Genomic DNA, 19,031 nt, shown 5'->3' on the forward strand with positions numbered 1-19,031 from the left:
TGATATTGTCCTTTGAAGCACAAAGTTTTTAATTTTGATAAATCCACTTTATCTATTTTTTTTCCTTTTATTGCTTGTGCTTTTTGTGTCCTGTAAAAGAAACTACTGCCTGTTGGGCACAGTGGCTCACACCTGATATCCCAGCAAGTTGGGAGGCTGAAGCAGAAGGACAAGTTCAAGGACAGCCTCAGAATTTAGCAAGAGTCTGTCTCACAATAAAAAAAAAAAAATACAGGTTGGGAGTGTAGCTCAGTGGTAAAGCATTTGCCTAGTATGCACAAGACCCTCTGGTCAATCACCATCACTGCATAAACAAACAAACAAACAAACAAACAAACAAATAAGGCTGGGGATGTAGCTCAGCATAAAAGTTCAATCCTCAGTACTTCAAAGAAGAAAAGGAGAAAAGGAACGTTTGCTTAATCCAAGTTCATAAAGACTTATTATATTTTTCTAATAATTTTAAATGTCCTCACATTTTTATTTTTTATATTATGGAATGAGATAAGAAGCATGCAATTTTAACTCCTGCTCATATCTAAATAATCATGTGGCCTTTGTTAAGTTGTTGAATCTGAATCTCAATTTTCTCCTTTGTAAAGTGAGAATAACAAATGATACTTATTTTTTTAAAGATTTTTTTTATTGGTTGTTCAAAACATTACAAAGCTCTTGACATATCATATTTCATACATTAGATTCAAGTGGGTTATGAAGTCCCATTTTTACCCCAAATACAGATTGCAGAATCACATCGGTTACACATCCACTTTTTTACATGATGCCATATTAGTGACTGTTGTATTCTGCTGCCTTTCCTATCCTCTACTATCCCCCTCCCCTCCCCTCCCATCTTCTCTCTCTACCCCATCTACTGTACTTCATTTCTCTCCTTGTTTTTTTCCCCATTCCCCTCACAACCTCTTATATGTAATTTTGTATAACAATGAAGGTCTCCTTCCATTTCCATGCAATTTCCCTTCTCTCTCCCTTTCCCTCCTACCTCATGTCTCTGTTTAATGTTATTCTACAAATGATACTTAAATCAAAAAAGTTTAAATGTGGAGAAAATGTACATAAAACCATACGATGCTTGAAGCATTCAACTGCTTAATAAATGTGGTAGTTAGCACTGTAATGAGCAACAAGTCAATGCTTTCATACTGGAGGTGCGAGAAAGATGGGCAGCGATTCTCAGAAGGTAGTTGGGTGGGTGGGAGGCTTGCCTAGTCCTCCTGGAGGCGCAGGTCTAGTATTGCTATGGGACTCTACTCCAAGTGGACCACGGACTGGAGTTCATGTCTAGGAATTGGTAAACATTCTAATTCACGGTCCCCAACCACAACTACAGAAAGGAGTCCCCTGACCAAGATGTCCCCCGAACCTGCATTTGTATCGACTCTAGAAGCACACAACGTGGTGGTGGGAACGGCTGGCTCGCCTGCAGCGCCGCCTATGGCCTGCGGAGGGCGCACAGGAAACCGGGATGGTCCCGGAGGCTGCGCAGAGCAGTCCCCACGCCCGCTGCCGCCCTGCGGTATCCGCCCGGCTCAGCTGACAGCTCTAAAAACGGAAGAGGCGGTGCGCTGGTTGAGCTGGGCGTCTCTAGGCCTGGCCGGCGAGTGGTGGTGCGGGGGCCCCGGGCAAGGGCGGAGAGCGGAACTATCGGGCCCGGCACGGCGGGGCGGCCGGAAGGTACNCCGCGCCCGGCCGCACAGCGCGCTCTTTTTCTGGCCCTGGGCAGGCAGCTCGGCTTGGGCCTGCCTCGGGTAGTTGCTGAGTTGCACAAACAGCTGTGCACGCCGGGTGGCCAGCAGTGGAGACCGGCAGCGACCCGCTGAGCCCGGAGCGGGGCTGACTGCAGGGCTGGAGTCTGCACGCTGTGACCTGGAAGAATGAGTAGCATTTTTGAGGCTGTAGGGAAAGCCGGCGGAGGAGGGGCTTCCCTCACTGCTGTAGCGGTTTCCGGTTTGCCACAACTAATATTAAACTTCGAATTATCTCTTGTCTGTTGGCGCCAGGGTTTCTTGTTGCTCCCGTGTTACAGATGAAGAAACCGGGCGTTGTGAATCCAGATTTAGTTCTTTAGTAACTGTGTGACCTTGGGCCAGAAAGTCAACCTACGCTGTGATTTTTCTTATTTGTGTAATGGATATAGTAATAGGACTTGCTTCATGTGGTTGTGGAACTCAGCATCAGTTAATACATTGAAAGGGCTTAGCACAACGCCTGACACGGTGAGAGTTCACTAATTGTTACTGTTCTTAATGCTACTGTGACGACTGACCCAACTTCCTGCTTCTAGTGGGATGTGGCAGAGTGGTCACTGAACACCATGCCCCTAGATCCCCTAGTTCCAGTACACTGCGTATCACCCCGATCCATTTATAATTTTCCAGTGTTTAATGCAAAGCACTACTAGATGACGAGAACAATACACAGATGAAAGATTTGGTCTTCTCCCTTTACAGACTAGTAGGAGAGGAAGTGCAAATTCATCAGCTACTGTAACATCAGGTGGGATGTGACAATGTCATAATGTTTGCATTTTAAAGAAAGACATGGTGTCTGTTTGGAAAGTGCTGAGTGGAATAAGGGCTTTTGGATTGGGCCTCGGATGATGAGGGGATGGAATCAGTAGAAAATGGGCCCTAATTCCCACTGGCAACTTAAGCAGCTGAAGTCTAGTGTGCTAGGTCATGAGAACTATTGAAGGGAAGTACATCTTAAGAGTACAGGTTTTCAGCCCTGACTGCATATTGGAATCACCTGGACAGCTTGGAGAATTAGAGGCCTGATTCAGTTGCCCTTGAGTATAGCCTGGATTTTGGGATTTTCAAAAGTAGCTCCTTAGGAGAGTCTAATGTGCAGACAAGATGGAGAACAGTAACCTAAAACTATAAGCTCATTTTTCATATCATCTATAAATATTTTAATGGAAAGAACCAAAAAGCTTGCTTAATCCTGTTATCACCTGGTAAAATTGTTGAAGATTTAAAAGTCATGCAGAAGGATCCAACATAGTACATAGTAGATGCTCAATAAATGAAAATTGATTCTGAATATTATTCTTGTCCTATCTGGAAGTCACACATCTGAGAATCTGCTTTTTGTTTTTAGTACTGGGTTTGAACCCAGGGGGCTCCTTAACCATGGAGCCACATCACCAGCCCTTTTTATATTTAGGGAAAGGTTCTCACTAAGTTGCTTAGGGGCTTCACTAAGTTATTGAAGCCGGCTTTGAAGTCGTGGTCCTCCTGCCTCGGTCTCATGCACTGAATTAGAGGCCTGCACCACCGAAACTGGCTGAGAATCTGGTTTTAAAATTATGGTTTCATACAGTGTTTTTCATATAATTTCAGGGTACTCATTGGATTCTCCATAACCCATCTTTGGAATACACTTCCCTTCTTGTGGACCCCAGTTTAGAAGTCTGACTCTAAAGCATTTAGAATAAAACTTAAAAAGTGTATGTATGCATGTATGTGTTCTCTTGTTTTAAAATATTATCCTGCCATTGACATTGAGCTAACCTTGAATGTCACTGCCAAGGTTAATTCATGTATAGGAGAAAGGAAAAACTGGAGGGGGATGGGGAGTTAAATGAATAGAAGAAGGAGAGAAAAATAAAAAACAAATGTAGGAAGATGTTTGTTGTGGGGCATGTATCTTGTCCTTTCATATGACCTTGTATTCCTCTCTGGGCTGAGTGCAGTGAGATAAGAAGGCCTCTGTCATTGCTGCAGAACACGCAATTGCCCCTTTAACCACCTGATTCAGTCTGTTGTGGGAGAGTACTATGCAGCTGTAAATTAGGATTGGCCATATGTTAGGTTGTGTTTGACATAAGTAGTCATAATGAAAATTCAGAACTTAAATTTGGACAGGGTCCTAACACCATCTTTCATATTTCTTTTCTGCAGATGGCAGGATTTCTATAGTATATTTAATATGAGTCCCACATCTTGGCCTCTTACCCAGCTTCAGCAGTCTCAGCTCCACTGGCTGGAGAATAAATGGGATTTGCACAAATTCCAAACAGAACTGAAATTCAGACTGCAGTGTTAATATCATTTTCTTCTGGTTGTTATTAACAGGTACTAACTGACCTCAAATAGAACATGTCACTGTGCCTTAGATAAGGGATGCAGTTTAAACAGAGCCATTAGCATTTGTTGGAAAAAATACATAACTAGAAAATGGAATATTTTAAATGATTTTGTTTAAATTTTTTGGTGTCACCGTTTTGTGTCATGGTGCTGGGATCAAACCCAGGGCCTTCACACATGCTAGGGCGAGTGCTTTATCAGTCAGCTACATCCCCAGCCCTTTTTTTTTTTTTTTTGGTACTGGGGATTGAACTCAGGGCTTCACACATGCTAGGCAAGTTCTATTACTGAGTTACATCACCAGCTACAGTGTCAACTTTTATAATCTGTAAAACCAAGTCCTAACCTTTCACTTTTGTACATGTCAATGAAACAAGTTTGTAGTTGAGAGGGAACAACTGTAGTTACATACAACATTTTAATTGACAAGATGGTAATATTTTTGTTTTTATTAAAGTAATTTTATAGATTCTCATTGCATATTTTCCCCATTTAATTATCTGGAATTTGGTATTTCAGAAATCTATTATTTTGCTGCTTGCTCAGTTGTCTAACTTTCTTATATAGTGTCTATGTCTGTAACATTATCTAGAACAGAGTTTTCTCATTTGGGAGCAATTTTACTCCCCATCTGGAGATATTTTTGAGTGTCACAACTTGGAGGGGGTGCACTATTGGCATCTAGTGGGTACAGGCCAGGGGATGCTGTTAAATATTCTATAATGCACAACACAGTCTCCTCACAATAAAAGTTTAAGATGCATATCAGATATTCTTTCCAGTCCTTTTGGTGAACAAGGTTTTGCTAAGTTCAGTGGATAAGTCAAAGTAGATTGCACTTTGTCCTTTATTTTATTTTTTTTGCAATGCTGAGGATTGAACTCAGAATCTCATTCATGATAGGCTGAAATTCTATCACTAAGCTATATTCCCAGCTTTATTTGTTCTTTTGAATTTTTTTTTAAATTGTGCTTTTCCCCCCTGAATCAGTCATGATACCTAACTGATAAGGTCAACAATTGGAAGCACCATAAGCACCCTTTTTAAAAAAGATTTTATTGCAAAGCTAGTAGAATGCTAGATATGGCTGTCATTTTTAGTTTAATAGAAAAGTGAGAGTATTGATTAATCCTTTGCAGTTATTTGTGAGGAACTTTTTGTTTTATGTACTATTAAACTTTCCCCAACTCTGTATAATTTCTATTCTTAACTGATTTGAACGATTATCTTCAATTCTTCAGAACATTAAATGTCGTCAGAAGACCGAGAAGCTCAGGAGGATGAATTGCTGGCCCTGGCGAGTATTTATGATGGAGATGAATTTAGAAAAGCAGAGTCTGTCCAAGGTGGAGAAACCAGGATCTATTTGGATTTGCCACAAAATTTCAAGATATTTGTGAGCGGTTAGTTAATAATATTCTCTTACTCAGATTTTTCTAAATAAAGATTACTCTCAAATGTTTAGTGTACTCTAAACTATTTGTCATTGTGTGTTTCTAGGCATTAGTGATAGATGGTAGTAGTACAGATTTAATGCATGTTTCTATTTTTAAAAAATGGGAGATAAGCAGTTTGCAATTTCATTCTGCCTTTTGACCACTGGATTGAGGTATTATCCTGCATATTTCATGCATTCTGTCTTCTAACTAGCAGTTTACAGCCATGAGTCACTGATAGTTTAATAGAGATAATCAAAGAGAAAACGAAAGAATATACCTGTAAAACTTGGGAAAGCCTTTAAGTACCATGGTGGTTGTTGATACTATTTGGTTTCCAGAATCATTTCAGCTATCATAAACAAGTGACATATCCTGTTACTCTGTGGCTGTTTGCTTCAAAAAGACAAAACTGCTGCTTTTGATACAAATACAGAAGACCTTGATGCATGCTTTCTCAAAATGTTTCTACTCTAGGGATATTGAATAAAGAACAAGTGATTATTTAAATGAAACTTTGGTTGTGAGAGTGTTGTGTGCTTTAACAGGTCCTCAAGCCGGAGATCATTGTGCTGGCACAAACATTCTCAACTGTGATTTGTGGGTATTTGGCACATCCTAGTCTAAGAAAGTCATGGTTGTTTGATAGAAATAAACATCTTTTTCTTTGGATTACATCTTTAATTGTCTACTATAACCAACAACAAAACAAAACATTGATTATTAATGTTAGGAAATGTACTGAGAAGTGTTATATAATAACATGTTATATGTCTTCATTACACATTTCATGGTGTTTAGTAGATTTCTTGAGGGCTTAGAAGATTTTTTTTTTTTTAAGTGGTGGCTATGAAGTTAAAATTAGGGAATAGAAAGTGCTTTGGGGGAGGGTTTTTATTCCCTCAACTAAAGCATTAATCTTTCTTGAGCACTGCTCAACAGTAATGGACACTCAAGTGTTGATCAACTGATCCTTTCTAATCTTTGTTTTTGGTTCAGGCAATTCAAATGAGTGTCTCCAGACTAGTGGCTTTGAATACACCATTTGCTTTCTGCCTCCACTTGTGCTGAACTTTGAACTGCCACCAGATTATCCATCCTCCTCCCCACCTTCATTCACACTTAGTGGCAAATGGCTGTCACCAACTCAGGTAGACCCAAAACTTAATTTCTCCTATCCATTTTAGAACCTTACAAAATCATCTTTAATTGAAGACTACTTTGATGATCTTGAATTCAGTGCATGAAGAACAAATGACTTTGATTTTGTAATTTTTTTCCCACTTGCCTTCATGAATCCTAATGTTAATGAATTGAAAATGTTTGGTGTTTTAAAAAGGAATGGCAGTAACTGAAGTGATTAATCATGAATTGCAATGGTAATAAGTTTTAATCAAGTATATTGTTTCTTGTCTTACTATTTTTAAATTTAATCTCTATTGTAATGGAGACTATAAGGTCCTCGTTTTTCATAGATGTTAATATTTTTTTCTTAGTTTTTAAAATCCATTCCTTAAATGAAAGATGTAATTAGGACTGAAAATTGAGCTAAGGTAGCTATAATAAGCGAATTTCTTGAGTAAATATACCAAGCGATTTTCTTCCTAAAAATCTATATATTAATCAATAATTATTGACTAGTATCATTTAGTTGTAAATATACACAAATAGAAACGTGTACAGTTCTTGTAGAGATCTCATTAAAGTTTGAGACCTTTTGTTGAGAGCCTTTATTCCCTCTGGGTTATATATTCTTTTCTAGTAACATCCTCAATTCTTTTTTCTTTTCTTAATTATACATAGTTATAGGCTGCAGTGTGATATTTCAACAAATGTAAACAGTATGTATTAATTAAATCAGGTAATTAGCATTTTCTTCTCTTTATCATTTATGTTTGAAGCCTTCATGCACTTCTTCAACCTGAACTCTTGATAAACATATATTCTGGGACATAATGGATCAATAAGAGCTACTTTTCTCGAGGTCATGATAAAGCTTGATATTTATTAAGACAAAACCTGTCAGAGTTGCTGATCTCAAGGAATAGTTCCTTATATTTTTAAATTTTTTAAGTTTTTAAAGTTATAGATGGACACAATGCTTTATTTATTTTTATGTGATGCTGAGGATCAAACTCAGAGCCTCATATGTGCTAGGCAAGTGCTAAGCCACTGAGCCATGACCCCAGCCCTAGCTCCTTAGTTTTTAAAAATATAATTTTCATTTCTCCACCCACCAATCTAATCTTTTAGATGAAAGTGCTTTTGCAAAATTGAGATTATGGTTTTGAAAAAATTAACTCTATAAAAGATAATACATGTAGAATAAAAAGGTATATTACTTTGCATTGTAGTATCTGTACCAGAGCCAGTACATGCAAGACAGCTGAGTATTTGCCCAGGAAGATAAAGACTATTGGACATTTAGATCACTGATAGATGACCAGATTATTGTAGATATTTATAGTTTCATTTCTCCAGAGAGCTCTTGATATTTGACTTTCATGCATTTATGCATGTACACACATGCAAACAGGACAGGTTAACTGTCTAGTGGTAGTTTCAGATTCTAGCATACTTAATGCTGACCTGTTGGGGGCTGCAGAGGAGGAGGATTGTTCATTTTTTGTATTACAGCTAAAATTACAGTATGATTCTTTATCAAATTCTTATGCATATAATTGACATTTTAGTTGGTCTCTTAGATTCTTTCATGGTTCATTTCTCATTTGTTGCTGCACCCTGATTCCATGGCATTATGAATTTACCTATTGATAGTGAAGTTGACACATGGACCTGTTGTTATTCATTGAATTGGGGTGGGTAGATAGGATTCAAGAAGTGGATTTAGTTTTCTGGTATTTCCATTATTCTTCCTCCAATGTAAACACACATGGTCTCTCTCTTGCTCTTTTCCACTGTCTTCCCCTTTCCCTTTCACATTAACATTAACATGCATTCCTGTCTTTTGAGAAGGGACTGGAGAAGAAAAAGGGATGGCCAAAGAATGGGTTTTTTATTGGACTTGGTGACTCACACAGCATACAGAGCTTCCCTTTTAAGTATTTATTACATTTTATAGATGTTAGCACATTTCTCAAAAGCATGAGTGATATTATAAGCATCTTCAAGCAAATGTGAAATAGTATTAGTTGTCCAATCTTATCTCACCAATAAGTATATAAGATTTTACCTGTATGGGGTTTAGTCAGTAGCACTGTGCAGAGCAAAGAACAGAAAATGTGGTCCTTTTTGACTTGTTTAAATTTATAACATTTGTTTGCCATCTGGAAGGCTTATTTTTGAGTGTTTACCTAAAAAAGGAAAAGCAGCTTATAATTCCTGAGCTCTACTTACAAATATTTTACGTTTTTAATGGAAAATCCTCTTATATTTGCCTTTCAAATTGAACAGACCATTTTTTAAAGAGAAAAAGACAAAATAGTTTAACTTTGGTTGCTTAGTTTAGAAAGCGTAAGCTTACTCAATGGCAGCCAAACCATATTGAGGGCTTGTAGTTATGTCCAAGGTCAGTATTAGTCACTTCCCTCTATTAATCAGGATCTGGATGTAAGCCCAGATTGCTTAATTAAAAGTAGCTTGTAAATCTGAAAAACAAGCTCTAAGGTTGAAGTCTGCTAGTAAATCCTTCAGATGAATTGACTTTTTGAGAGGACTTAACTTTTAACTTCTAACTTTTTGAGTTAGAATAAACTTTAAAACTTGGGTGGTATTTTTATTTTCTGAATTTATTCTCTATCTGACATATAAAAGCATAAAGATTTATTGTATTTATGGGATATGTGATATTTTAATGCATGCATTATATATGTTTACATTACATACCTACATATATATAAGTTTAAGTTGAGGTAAATATCTGTCTTCTCAAGTATTTATAATTTCTTTATGATGAAAATATTTAACATCCTTCCTTTTTTCTTTATAAATATTTTTGTTATCTGTAGTCACTTTACTGTGCAATAGCACCCAGAATTTTTTTGCTCCTATATAACTGTAACTTTGTACCTATTAATCAACTTTTCCCCAGTCTTCCTTCTCCTTTTTTCTCCCCAGCTTCTGGTAGCAACCATTATACTCTCCACTTCTATGAGATTAACTTTTCTGTATTCCAAATATGATCGAGATCATGTAGTACTTGTCTTTCTGTACCTGTCTTATTCCACTTAATGATTTCCAGTTACATGGTTGGAGATCCTTTTATGTCTGAATAGTATTCTGTTATATAAATGTACTACATTTTCCTTATCCACTCATCCATTGATGATTGTTTAGTCCACTTCTTGGTTAAGGTAAATAGTGCTGCAATTAATATGGGAGTGAAGATACTCTCATATCTCTTTGACATACTGATTTTATTTTCTTTGGATATATACCCAGTAGTGGGATTACTGGATCAGATTATAGTTCTGTGTTTAATTTTTGAGAAACCTCCATACTGTTTTCCATATTGGCTGTACTAGTTTACTTTCTCACCTACAGTGTGCAAGGGTTCACTTTTCTCCACATCCTTGTCAGCACTTGTTTTTTATAACTGTGCTTGCTGGAATGAGGTGATATCTCATTCTGATTTTGGTTTGCACTTCCCCTGATTAGTCATGTTGAACATTTTTTAAAATACCTTGTTAGCCATTTGTATTTCTTTTTTTGAGAAATATCTACTTAGGTCTATTCCTCTCTGCTCCTCCACTAGTCTTTTTGCAGTGCTGGGGATTGAAACCACAGCCTTGCATGCTAAATTAGCACTCTTATCCCAGAGCTATACCTCTAGTCTCCTATTGCCCAGATTACTTAAATCAAGTTACTTGGTGGAGATTTTTTGTTTGTTTTGTTTGTTTTTGCTATTGAGTTTTTGGAGTTTCTTATGTATTCTGGATCAACCCTTGTCAGATGTATACATTACAAATACTTTCTCCATACTATTGGTTGTCTCCTAATTTGATGATTATTTCCTTTGCTGTGCACAAGCTTTTTAGTTTGCAGTAATCTCATTTGTTCATTTTTGCATTTGTTTCCTAAGCTTTTAGGGTCTTATCCAAAAAGACCCTGCTCATTCCAGTGGTCTGAAGCATTTCTCGTATGTTTTCTGTAGTAGTTTCATAGTTTTAGGTGTTACATTTATGGTTTTAGTTTTTTAAACTGGTGAGAGATAAGAGTCTGGTTTTATCCTTCTGCATGTAAATATTCAATTTTGCTATCACTATTTATTTTATTTTAATGCATTTTTAGTTGTAGATGAATGCAATATTTTTATTTATTTATTTATTTTATATGGTGCTAAGGATCAAACCCAGTGCTTCACATGTGCTAGGCAAGTGCTCTACCACTGAGCTACAACTTCAGCCCCACCGTCATCATTTATTGAAAAGATTATTCTTTCTTTCTTGAATGATTTTGTTTTGTGGTGCTGTGGATTAAACCCAGGGCCTCAGGCTTGCTAGGCAATCCTTCTACCACTGAGCCACATCCCCAGTCCTGGATGATATTTTTTAACTGTTCTTTTTCTAACCATAATTCCAGAATACCTACAGGGCTAGGATTCCCAAAAGAAAAGAAATAGTTTGTTGTAGAACTAGATCTCTTTCTTCTGCATAAAGGTATAAAGTATAAACCAAAATAAAAGAATAAAAAAAAAAAATCCTTCATTTCAGCTGTAAAATGTAAATCTTGTTTACATCATATGGAATTTTGCCATTTCTCCTGTTTTCCTGGTACTTCTAACTTAGGACTTGGTATTCTGTTGTGGCTCATGTTGCTGAATATGAGTGCTTCAATAAGAATGTTGATACTGTTCTAAGTAGCACAGTTTATCATAGCAATAAAAATTAGGAAGTGTGAGGGCCTAACTTACAAATTAAAAATATTCCAAGAGAGATCAAAGAATTGATAGCAGCTTCTTCTTTCCAAACTCAACAGAATTTTCATGTGCTTTTTCCTAGCTCTCTGCTCTCTGCAAGCACTTAGACAACCTGTGGGAAGAGCACCGAGGCAGCGTGGTCCTGTTTGCCTGGATGCAGTTTCTTAAGGAAGACACCCTAGCATACCTGAACATTGTCTCTCCTTTTGAGCTCAAGATGGGCTCTCAGAAAAAAATGCAGAGAAGGACGGCTCAGGCCTCTTCCAACACAGAACTAGAGTTTGGAGGAGCTACTGGATCTGATGTAGACCAAGAGGAAGTTGTGGATGAAAGAGCTGTACAGGATGTGGAATCATTGTCAAGTCTGATCCAGGAAATCTTGGACTTTGATCAAGCTCAGCAGATGAAATGCTTTAATAGTAAATTGTTCCTGTGCAATATTTGTTTCTGTGAGAAGTTGGGTAGTGAGTGCATGTACTTCTTGGAATGTAGGCATGTGTACTGTAAAGCCTGTCTGAAGGACTACTTTGAAATCCAGATAAAAGATGGCCAAGTCCAATGCCTCAATTGCCCAGAACCAAAGTGTCCTTCAGTGGCCACTCCTGGTCAGGTAACTTGACTTTGCTAATGGTTGCCTCCTAATTACCTTTCACAGAAGAAGACCTCTTCTCAGGGACTTCCTTGATAGCTAGCTCATGGGGCAATCTAAGGCCTTGGAACAAGCACACAAGTTGTTTCACTGTATCCATTAAGAATGCTATATAGTTTGGCCAGGCACAGTGGCACACACCAGCAACTCAGCTGAGGCAGGCAGATCACAAGTCCAAGGCCAGCCTTAGCAACTTAGCAAGACCCTGTTTTAAAATTTTTAAAAAGGGCTGTGGATGTAGGGATAGAGCTCAGTGGTAAATCACCATTGGGTTCAATCCCTAGTACTTGTGGGGAGCGGAAAATCTGTTATGGTCTTAATATATCATTTAAGCAAATGTAAATGCTACCTTTTTTGGCCTTGGAATGGGCAGTCTTAGACAAGGAGAAGTGTTCAAGGAATTATGAAGTAATTCATAATTGCTTACTTTGTGTATCTGCTAGGATTCTATCAACCTTGGAATCACTAGCCTTTACTGGGGTGAGATTAGGATCTGAAGGGGACATCCTTTGGAATCATTCATAGACTTTAGCAGAAGTCATCCTACTTGTTTTTATTTTCTTTGTTTTTAAAATAAAATTTTAAGGCATAATTTTATTTACAATAAGAGATACCCATTTAAATTGTATGGTTTGATTAGTTTTGACAAATGTGTAGATCCATGCTACCACCATTCAGTCAAGATAGAGACCATTGCCTATTGGTTTATTCTGAAGGAGGATAGAGATTTCAATTTCTGTGCCCATCTAATTTATACCAGCATTCTAAGAATCTCCCCGGGATCAGAACTGGTTAAGGAATTATTAAACCTATGGTGTTTTATATTTCCCTTCAGGTCAAAGAGCTAGTGGAAGCAGAGTTATTTGCCCGTTATGACCGCCTTCTCCTCCAGTCCACCTTGGACCTGATGGCAGATGTTGTATACTGTCCCCGCCCATGCTGCCAGCTGCCTGTGATGCAGGAGCCTGGCTGTACCATGGGCATCTGCTCCAGCTGCAATTTTGCCTTCTGTACCTTGTGTAGGTTGACCTATCATGGGGTCTCTCCATGTAAGGTAACTGCAGGTATGTTGTAACTGTGAATTCAGGCCCCGTATCCTTTACCCCTTCTCCACCAAGGCTATATGGCTTCAATTCTTTTATATTTAGAAGAATTCATCCGATATATCTTTCTGTGTCAGTAACTGCCCTGGGCTCTGGGCATATAGCAGTGACCAGAGAGACAAAATTTCTGCCTTCATGGAACTTGCATTCTAGTGGGAGTAACAGGCAAACAAAATAAATAAGGATATTAGGTAATGGTAGGTGCTAAGGGCAAAAATGAAAGCAGAGGCAGGATATGAAATGTTTCAGTCAAAGAGTATGGCCATTTATTTAAAAGATTTTTAGCATTCAAAGTAGTATAAAAGTTTATTTTCTATTTCACTTTCTAGAGAAATTAATAGATTTACGAAATGAGTACCTGCAAGCAGATGAAGCTAATAAAAGATTTTTGGAACAGAGGTATGGTAAGAGGGTGATTCAGAAGGCCCTGGAAGAAATGGAAAGTAAAGAGTGGCTGGAAAAGAACTCAAAGAGTTGCCCATGTTGTGGGACTCCCATACAGGTGAATGTTTTGTATCCGACTTGGAGGCAAACAGATTTGAAAACATGTCATCATTATTATTAGTCAATTTTATGAGTAAATAAACAAATACAATTTAGTATTTACTAAGCTTTCTTACTTAGAAAATGCAAATTTGACTATTAACAATGTTATTGACTTTGTTTTATTATTTTTGCAGTACTAGGTATTAAACCAAAGACCTTGTGTATACTTTTTTAAAAAATATTTATTTTTTAGTTATAGGTGAACACAATATCTTTATTTTATTTTTATGTGGTGCTGAGGATCGAACCCAGTGTCTCACGCATGGTAGACGAGCGCTCTACCTCTGATCCACAACCCCAGCCCTGACCTTGTGTATACTAAGCAAGTGTTGTACCACTGGGCTATGTTCCCAGCCCTATTTTTTAATTTATTTTGAGACTGGGTATTGCTAAATTGCTCAGGTTGGCCTTCAATTTGTAATCCTCCTGCCTCAGATTTCCCAGTAGCTGCACTTAACAGCAATGCACTTCCACTGAGTTTGTTATTGACCTGAAACGTATGTAGACTTCTCTTTCACAGTGCTTTCTTGTAGAGACAATTGTTCTCACAGTATATCCACCTCAGAATTGAATGGGTTATGCTTTAGTCCATTTTATCTTGCTAATTTACTCCAGATTGGATACATTATAAAGAAAAGAGTTTATTTTGGCTTAGGTTCTGGTCTAACGTTGAGGGGCCTTCTTTTTGGCAAAGTCCCAAGACAGTTACAGACCATCACATAACAAGAGATAGGGAGTGTTTCCTGTAGTCTCTCATCTTATAATTTCATCAGTTTCTAATCAGTCTCCCCGCCATGACTTTAATCCTAATCTTCTCCCAAAGGCCCACCTCTAACACCATAGTCAGATTAAGTTTCCACAATGGGAATTAAACTCCAACATGAGTTTTGGAGGGTACAAACCTTATTCAAACTGTAGGTAGTTAGAGGAGGACATACTGGAGATACAGTCAACTAACTACCTCTGAACTTTTAAAAAATCATATCTGACTGGGTATGGTGCACATGCTTGTAATCCCAGTTATTCAGGAGGCTGAGGCAGGAGGATCTCAAGTTTGAGGTCAGCCTTGGAAACTTAGTGAGATGCTGTCTCAAAATAAAAAAAATAAATAATAGGTAAAGCATAACTCATTCAATTCTGAGGTGGATAAACTGTGAGAACAATTGTCTCTATAAGAAAGCACTGTGAAAAGGGATAGGGATGCATCTCAGTGGTAGAGGGTCCCTGGGTTCTACCCTCATACTACCCCCGCAAAAAAAAAAAAAAAAAAAAAAAAATCATCATCTGGCCAGGCACACTGGCACCTGCTACTTGAGGCTGATGCAGGAGGAGTGCAAGTTTTGAGTCCAGCCTGGGCAATTTAGCATTACCTTGTCTCAAAATGAGATAAAGGACCAGGGCTATAATGCAGTGGAAGAGCCAGGAGCAGTGGCTCAGGTCTGTAATCCCAACAGCTCAGAGCACTGAGGCAGGAGGATTGCAAGTTCAAAGCCAGCCTTAGCAATTTAGCAAGGCCCTTTCTCAAAATAAACAAGGGTGGAGGATGTTGCTCAGTGGTTAAGCACTTCTGGATTCAACCTCTGGTACCAAAAAAAATAAAAACATTAAAAAGTCAGTGAGGGCTGGGGATGTGGCTCAAGCGGTAACACGCTTGCCTGGTATGTGCAGGGCGCTGGGTTTGATCCTCAGCACTATATAAAATAAAATAAAGATGTTGTGTCCGCTGAAAACTAAAAAAAAAAAAAAAAGTCAGTGATAGAGCACTTGCCTGGCATGTGTGCAGCCCTGAGTTCAATCCCCAATACAAGAGGGAAAAATGTCACATCTTATTCCTCAAAACTACCCAGGAAAGCAGCATACCCATTTAACAAGTATATACTTAGAAAGTAGAGAAATTTTTTTCTATTTATCTGAGTCAAATAATTAGAAAAATCTGTTATTTCTTGCCAAAATTTTAACCTTTTAAAGTCAAAATATAACTACCGTTCCAATCCTTTATATCTGAACTGAACCTAGTGGTGATTCTCTAGTTAATATTGATGGCATTACATATTCTCCAGTTTCAGTTTATATGTGTGTGTGTGTGTGTGTGTGTGTGTGTGTGTTTATACACACACACATAGGAACCTGGCATTATATTTGATCACTTCTGATATGCCTTAGCCCTAGAATAGGCTGGAAGACTTGATACCAAATATTTATTTAGGTTTATGTAAAAATTTAAAACTTAAACATTTAATCCAAACATTTTAATGTTAATCTAACTACTATATATCGTCATATATATGGTCATATGTAACTACATATATAGTCATATATGTTTGGTTTGTATCTACCGTTTATCAGAAAAGATATGTGAGACACTGGGTTCGATTCTTAGCATCACATATAAATAAATAAAATAAAGATCCATTAACAACTAAAAATATTTAAAAAAAAACGATTTTGCTAAGTATCTATTTGTAGAATACCTACTAAATATTTTCTATATTTTACTTGTAATGCAAAATTGTAAGCATTAAATAGTGGTGTGTTACCTGTATATTTCAATTCTATATGAAAACAGGGAGAAAACTAGAATTTTATATGGAATCTTTTTGGCACTTGTGTTTTCACTTTTGCTTTTACATCCTTGATAATGTTCTTTTTGTCCTTCCCACCAGAAGTTAGATGGATGTAACAAGATGACATGTACTGGCTGTATGCAATATTTCTGCTGGATTTGCATGGGTTCTCTATCTAGAGCAAACCCTTACAAACATTTTACTGATCCCGATTCCCCATGTTTTAACAGGTATGTATACACAGAATCCATAGACTTAGCAGCACTTTTTGGTACCTGATTTGCAGACTACAAATAGCATGTTTTACTTATGTACTCGGACTTAGAGAATTCTACTACATTTTCCAAATAAATGTTTATATTAGTTTCTTGAAAGTGAGTTTAATAATGAGAATATACACTGTCTGAAAATACTTTACTTTTTTTCCTCTCAATTTTGTTGTTATTGTCTGTCTGGTGCTCAGGATTGAACCCAGGGCCTTGTACATTATAGGCAAGCACTCTGTCACTAAACCACACCACACCCCCAGCCCTTTTTACTTTATTTTAAGATAGGATAAATTGCTGAGGCTGGCCTTAAACTTGTGATCCTCATGCCTCGGCCTGCTGAGTAGCTGGGATTATAGGTATGTACCACCACAAGTAGCTAAAAGAACTATTCTTATTAACTTTAAGGCAGCTTGCTGAGAGAGACCCAGATGTCAGCCCTCCTCTATGGAGTGATTAAAAAGAAGAAAAGATATACACAGATGTTATTAAAACAGTACAGAAAGTGGTTTTGAGAGGAGAAAAAACATTACATTTAGTTTTATTGAAGTGCTTAAATATGTACCTTATTTTATGCTTCCAGGTTGTTCCATGCTGTGGATGTTAATGGAGATATTTGGGAAGATGAGATTGAAGACTAGTTAACTCTTTCTGCTCATAATATGGAAATGGAATGGTTTGCCCTAATCTTGTCAAGTGTACAAAGTAACTTTGCAGGATATTTAGGGTACCATGCATTCATAGAAGATAAGGAAGAGCAAAGTTTATATTTTCATTTGGTACTACTGATTATGGCACCTTCACACATTTTTCCATGTATCATAAATTGATAAAATTATAAGCCAAAGGTTCAGAAAATGAAAATTACAGAATATTAAATAATATAATATGCCAAAAGCTCTTTTTAACTAAAAAGTAAATATTTATTTTCTTCCCCAAGCTTTAGGTAAGGAGAAGGGTCAGGAATTAAACATATAGACCTGTCTCCAAGAAGCATCCCTCTGAGACATTCTGTTGGAGCCCACTCAGTACTCCTAACAGCTGGGGTGGGTAGAAGCCTTATTAAAATCATACTGAGAGCCTGATCCCATTCACTCCACATTACTCACATTCCTTCCAACTGAAATTTCTGCTAAGTTCTCTTTGGAGGAAGCTTTTTGCTCTATGACTGGATGGCCCAGTGTTATTTTGATTGATGCTTTTTAGAATTTAGAAATTTATAATAATTTAAGAAATATTTTTCAGCACCACAAACACTGTGGGTGGCTTGATATTTATGAGTGATATATATAATTCACTGATTTTGAGCCAAATCTATAATGTAATGAAACTGATGTGGGAGAATTTCAGCCCTATTCTACTTTCCTGGGCAGTAGAGCTTAGATTTACATTTTTGTTCTACATTTTCTCCTTTTACCCTCCCCCTGCCTTCTGTTGCAAGGACAGTTTTAATATTAATTCCAGCAGCACACATTTTCCTCTGCAGAAACAAGAGAAAGCCTAATGTATTCTCAAGCTGAACAAGCTGAATGTTCTTTAATTATCTGGTTTTTGAACCTATATACATTACTGTAGTTGCAGCCCTAACCTGAGTTCTTTTTAAAGGTCTTCTCTAATGAGCTATGGGAATTTGGCTTTTTTGCAACAGCAGTGCTTTGGATGATAATTTTGGCTTGATACCTAGATTCCTATTTCTGGATTTTGTTGGCTTTTTGGAAAATTGTTTTTCCTTATGGTTTGGTGAGTGGCTTAGCAAATTAAATATTGTTGTTTTTTTTTTAAAAGAGGGATAGAAGAATTCAGTTGCAGCTTGTGAACATGTTTTTGCTTCTACCTTGTCATTGAAAATTGAGGAATCACTTTTAACTGTTTTAGGTGTGTATGTCCAAAAAGTCAGCAAGTGTGTTTCTGGATTGTCAATGAGGATGCTTAATCTTAAAAATAAAAATAGTTTTTAAAAATCATCTTATAATTAGAACAGAGTTGCTGCTGTTTGTTCTATCATCGAGGCAACTGATCACATTTTAAAACTATTATAACTTTTTACTTTTTTGGTGCTAGAGATTGAACCCAGGACCTCAAGTATGCTTAGCATGCACTGTGCCCCTGAGCTACACCTGTACCCAAGGGGTCATAAAACCCTGTACCCAGGTATAGCTCTTAAAGTGAGAAAAAGAAAGTCCTGAATAGAACTTTCTTTTCTTATCTGGGCTTGTGACTGAGCCTAGATTTTAAGGCTCATGTTTGTTTAAACAACTATGCTTTATGGACTTTCATTTAACACATTTTATATGAGAACTGAAGTTAAAGAATAAGTTGGTGATAAGAAATGGAAATTGACAAATGATTATTCATTGTATACCTAAGAAAAGTGATTGAATAATTTGGAATTTTTTAGTAGTAGCCACTCAGAAATTCTAGTTCATAAGCTGGTTGATATTTGCTACCGATCATTTTATTTTAAGCTGTTGTATATTGAT

At 37.2% G+C, this 19,031-nt stretch overlaps 1 protein-coding gene across 11 annotated transcripts; it reads left to right on the forward strand.

The window, feature by feature from the left end:
* Positions 1-1,535: 1,535 nt before the first annotated feature.
* On the forward strand, positions 1,536-18,515 carry Rnf14 (ring finger protein 14). 11 transcript variants are annotated; one of them, XM_015485616.2, is made up of 10 exons: positions 1,557-1,695; positions 3,363-3,469; positions 3,924-4,097; positions 5,351-5,512; positions 6,545-6,696; positions 11,506-12,033; positions 12,908-13,136; positions 13,505-13,677; positions 16,385-16,515; positions 17,135-18,515. In XM_015485616.2, exons 4-10 carry the CDS (start codon positions 5,359-5,361, stop codon positions 17,190-17,192), a joined length of 1,425 nt encoding a protein of 474 aa, XP_015341102.1. In that variant the 5' UTR covers positions 1,557-1,695; positions 3,363-3,469; positions 3,924-4,097; positions 5,351-5,358; the 3' UTR covers positions 17,193-18,515. The 11 variants fall into 11 exon arrangements, with proteins under 11 accessions (XP_015341111.1, XP_015341128.1, XP_048667671.1 ...); XM_015485607.2 differs by lacking the exon at positions 1,557-1,695 and adding an exon at positions 1,705-2,237; XM_015485625.2 differs by lacking the exon at positions 3,363-3,469 and having other exon boundaries at positions 1,536-1,695.
* Positions 18,516-19,031: the final 516 nt, after the last annotated feature.

Source organism: Marmota marmota, unplaced genomic scaffold (assembly GCF_001458135.2).
Source record: "Marmota marmota marmota unplaced genomic scaffold, marMar, whole genome shotgun sequence".
NCBI classification, from domain to species: Eukaryota; Metazoa; Chordata; class Mammalia; order Rodentia; family Sciuridae; genus Marmota; species Marmota marmota.